We start from the raw sequence: 5000 nt of genomic DNA on the forward strand, positions 1-5000 counted from the left end.
GGGGGGTGTTTATGTTTTACACAGCATCAAAAAAATAAGACAAAACCGCCCGGGGAGTTTCTTTTTGCTTTAATCTCGATGTTTGACTAACGTGACCTTTCCCCGTCCCTTCTCTTTTTCCGTCTTCAGTATGGGGAGGAGGAGGTGTGTTCGGACCGCTTGGACACTGACTTCCCGGACATCGACCTCTCCCAGCTGGACACCAGCGACTTCGACAGCGTCAACTGCCTCAGCGAGCTTCAGTGGTGCAACGATCAGCCGTCGGACGCGTCGCCGGCCTCCATCCACTACAGCACGGCGGATGAGCTCTTTGAGGTGAGGGCCGCTGACTCCGTTTCCCTTAAAAGACGTCAACGAAGATTCAAGGACCTTTTATCGTCTTCGTGCACAACGAGATAGACGGATAGTCCCAGTTTGTCCGTTCTAAATGTGTCCCGGTTCCCTGTCGCAGTGTACGTCAATGACACCTGCTGACAGGAAGTGGATACAGACACCCCCCCCCCCCCCCCCCCCCCCCCCCCCCCCCCCCCACCCCCTGAGCTGTTGCCAAGCAATGTAATTCCCTCCAAACGCTTTGTAGCCCCCACACCCCGGAGCCAAAGTTTCCTTGACTGTCGCCACGTGCAAAGCGCCGGATCCCTTCACCCGATCCCTTTGCTGAAATGTGCAGCACGTCTCGGGGGGGCCGCTGCCGGTCTACAGTGTAACACGATGACGCAGGCAGTCCACCGGCCTTGATCGGCCCGGTGCTTCTACTGTGGGGGGGGGGGGGGGCATGGAGACCCAGAGGGCGTCCGGTGTCAGGCGCCCTCCTGGCTGGATGAATTCGGGGAATACCTTCTTTTTTCTCGGTTCGTCTCCGTCTGAAAGCGAAACTCTTGGACCATCGATCGTCTATATTGGTTTCCAGCTCCAGGCCCCATTACGGAGGCTAAATCAAGCGCTCCTCAAGAATGAAAAGAATATTTATATATATATATATATATATATATATATATATATATATATATATATATATATATATATATATTAAAATAAGACGACAGCAAAGAGATGAAGTAGCATTCAGAGTGCTGCATTAGCAGTAACACTTATTGGTGATGACGGACTCTTTTCCGAGTGACGTCATCCTCTGCTTCCGACGAGGAGAACGAGACACGGAAACGGATGCGTTCACCTCCGTTCTTTCTCTCCATCTCCACCTCTCTCCCTCTTTTTTTTTTACTTTGCGTCCGCGCTCTCGTCTCTCTTCCTCTCTTTTCATCCTCTCCCTTTACGTCCTTTCTTTACTGAATCTCCTCCTAACTTTAGAGTCTTTTTTCCTTTCTGTCTCTATCCGACTCTCATGTTTTACCGTTTTCACAGTTTCTCTCTCTTCTTTTTCATAGTTTCTCTCTCTTTGTTTTCATTGTTTCTCTCTCTTCTTTTTCATTGTTTCTCTCACCTTTTTCATAGTTTCTCTCTTCTTTTTCATCGTTTCTCTCTCTTTGTTTTCATTGGTTCTCTCACCTTTTTCATTGTTTCTCTCTTCTTTTTCATAGTTTCTCTCTTCTTTTTCATCGTTTCTCTCTCTTTGTTTTCATTGGTTCTCTCTCTTTGTTTTCATCGTTTCTCTTCATTTTCATAGTTTCTCTCTCTTCTTTTTCATCGTTTCTCTTTGTTTTCATCGTTTCTCTCTCTTCTTTTTCATTGGTTCTCTCTCTTCTTTTTCATTGTTTCTCTCTCTTCTTTTTCATTGTTTCTCTCTTCTTTTTCATCGTTTCTCTCTTCTTTTTCTTCTTTTTCATCGTTTCTCTCTTCTTTTTCATCGTTTCTCTTTGTTTTCATCGTTTCTCTCTCTTCTTTTTCATTGGTTCTCTCTTTGTTTTCATCGTTTCTCTTCTTTTTCATTATTTCTCTCTCTTCTTTTTCATTGTTTCTCTCTTCTTTTTCATCGTTTCTCTCTCTTCTTTTTCATCGTTTCTCTCTTCTTTTTCATTGGTTCTCTCTCTTTGTTTTCATCGTTTCTCTTTCTTCATTTTCATAGTTTCTCTCTCTTTGTTTTCATCGTTTCTCTCTCTTCTTTTTCATTGTTTCTCTCTCTTCTTTTTCATCGTTTCTCTCTTTGTTTTCATCGTTTCTCTCTCTTCTTTTTCATCGTTTCTCTCTTTGTTTTCATCGTTTCTCTCTCTTCTTTTTCATCGTTTCTCTCACCTTTTTCATTGTTTCTCTCTTCTTTTTCATAGTTTCTCTCTTTTTTTTCATCGTTTCTCTCTCTTTGTTTTCATTGGTTCTCTCTCTTTGTTTTCATCGTTTCTCTTCATTTTCATAGTTTCTCTCTCTTCTTTTTCATTATTTCTCTCTCTTCTTTTTCATCGTTTCTCTCTCTTTGTTTTCATCGTTTCTCTCTCTTCTTTTTCATTATTTCTCTCTCTTCTTTTTCATCGTTTCTCTCTCTTTGTTTTCATTATTTCTCTCTCTTCTTTTTCATCGTTTCTCTCTCTTTGTTTTCATCGTTTCTCTTTCTTCATTTTCATAGTTTCTCTCTCTTTGTTTTCATCGTTTCTCTCTTCTTTTTCATCGTTTCTCTCTCTTCTTTTTCATCGTTTCTCTCTCTTCTTTTTCATCGTTTCTCTCTCTTCTTTTTCATTTCTAGTCTCTTCCGCCGTTTGACGTCTTCCCTCACCTCCTCACTCCCCCACTCCCTCACCTCCTCACCTCCTCACCTCCTCACCTCCTCACTCCTTCACCTCCTCACCTCCTCACTCCCCCACTCCCTCACTCCCTCACCTCCTTACCTCCTCACCTCCTCACCTCCTCACTCCCCCACTCCCTCACTCCCTCACCTCCTTACCTCCTCACTCCCTCACTCCCTCACCTCCTCACCTCCTCACTCCCTCACTGTCCTCTTCATCTCCGTGGAAACGTCTCACCTCTCTCGTTTTCTCCCCCCCCCCCCCCCCCGGCGTGCTATGTTTTCCTTGCCGATGGCGTATCGATCAGACTAATGCAGCGGCGCAGACGGCCTTTCAGCCATAAACACGCGGTAATGAATAGAGTCATAAGCCGACAGATGAAGCCTCCGTACGCCTCTTATTTACGGCGCCGCGTCGGAATCTAATCCCGAGTCGGGTCGGGATTGATCGATGGAAAAGGGGGGTTTCATTTCACCTTGGAGACGGGAAAGAGGGAAATTGATTTGGTTGCAAAATGTTGAATATTACTTTCATAACCATAACAGTGATGTAAAGGCATCTACGCGGTTCAAAAACATTATTATATGCGTTGTGTCATTTATGTTCCCATCTATGTCTCACTCCAACTAAATTATTTTAAAACCATTGAATCCAGTAGTTAGATAAAAAAAAAATATATATATATATTTAAAGAAAAGGGGAAAAGTGTACATTTGAATATTTCTGTTTTTGACAACCTGCCGAGAGTTCCCAGAGAAGTCTAAACTGCAGCTGCCGGCGAAGGAGCAAAAAAAAAAAAAGGATTAAATTAAATAATAAATGCTTTGGCAGCCGGGAGATGGAGCCGGACGATAAAAGAGAGACAGATGAATGGAGCTGGGCGGCTTCCCGTAGGCCGGCCAGGCCTCGCTATCGCCTCCCCACCAGACGCCGCTCTCAGCAAGATGGCAGCTCCATCACAGTCATATGGACGGGGCGCGAATTATCTCTGGACTGGAAACGACATACAAACAAATATTCTCTGCCACGTATTTATATCTTCAAATGGAACCATTTTCACGCTTGGACTTTTTTTTTTGGGGGGGGGGGGGGGGGGGGGTCACGAGAAACCCACGATATTCGAGGGCGTTTTTTTTTTTTTAAACGTACGGTGTCCTTTCTGATGAGGTCAAAGGTCACGTTGACCGTGATGGGTGGACTGTAGACAGCAGCTAGAGTGGAGTGATTGAAGGAGGAAGATGGAGGAGAGCCAGTTGTGAACACTGTGAATAAATCATAAACCAGTGCCTTGATGACTCAAGTCCCAAAGACTCCAACAGTTTCATCTCTGGGGTCCACACAATGTTTAGGGGACTGTCATTGTGCCTTTTTAAAATCTTTTGAGAGGAATTAGACCAGAATGCAATGCAGCCACAGGTGGTTATTGGGCTATGAGACTGCTGTTTACGCATACTCAGGTATGTGACAACAGGTGAACGCTGCTCCCGTGAAAGTGTAGTTGAATTCTGGGAAATGTAGGAAATGAGCAGTTAATTATTGTCCTTGGGAGCAGGAGTTGACTGTTGCTCTTTTTTTGAGCATGTCGGCCCTCTGAACACCAAAAGTCAGCAACGTCAAAATTCAATTTTTTTTCCCGACGCTCCTTGAACACATCATGTGTTACAAACGCTTCCATCAAAAAAAAAGCAACCAAAACAAAGCTTAAAAATGTGATATTTTATTATTATATATTTTTTAAATTTTATTCTACACCACATAATAAAAGTCTTGCACCAAATAAACCGTTTACTTCAACCAGATTCTGTAAAGAAACTATGAACACGTGTCGTAAAGATTCTATTGTTTACCACTTACTGCAAAGAAATTCTACTTTTTTAATGATTTATAGCATTTTAACTGTGTTATTGTGCACAAAAGACATGACAGGGTTCCCTCTGTGATGGTTCTGGTTCTGGTTGATGGATAACGTTAAACCTCCAACTCCTCTTCCCTCTCTCGCCGCAGATAGAAGAGGAGAACGCGGCGCTGCTCGCCGCGCTGACGGACAGCTTGGACGGCATGGTGGACGCCGAGGTGGGCGGGCTCTCCGTCTTCCCCGCCCTCGGGGAGGGGCCCGACCGGGAGGAGGACGAGGAGGACGACCTGCCGCTCGGCGCCGAGGACTTCAGCCAGTCCATGGGGGCGGAGACGGACGACCCGTCTCTAGTAAGAAACACCTCCGGGCTCTTTCTCTTTCTTCACCCCCCCCCCCCCGCCCCTCCACCCCTCCACCCTTTAAGAACTGGATACCCTCTTCTCAAACGTACTCGTGTTTCTCTTCCATCA

At 44.9% G+C, this 5000-nt stretch overlaps 1 protein-coding gene across 1 annotated transcript in view; it reads left to right on the forward strand.

Annotated features, from left to right (window-relative positions):
- The window catches only part of ppargc1b (peroxisome proliferator-activated receptor gamma, coactivator 1 beta), a 74846-nt gene that overhangs the window by 55298 nt on the left and 14548 nt on the right, over nt 1–5000 (forward strand). Inside the window, exons 2-3 of the mRNA XM_034543579.1 lie at nt 130–315; nt 4680–4880. Coding sequence (XP_034399470.1) covers nt 130–315; nt 4680–4880 — 387 coding nt within the window. The remainder of the gene's footprint in view (nt 1–129; nt 316–4679; nt 4881–5000) is intronic.

This window comes from Cyclopterus lumpus, chromosome 10, assembly GCF_009769545.1.
Source record: "Cyclopterus lumpus isolate fCycLum1 chromosome 10, fCycLum1.pri, whole genome shotgun sequence".
NCBI classification, from domain to species: domain Eukaryota; kingdom Metazoa; phylum Chordata; class Actinopteri; order Perciformes; family Cyclopteridae; genus Cyclopterus; species Cyclopterus lumpus.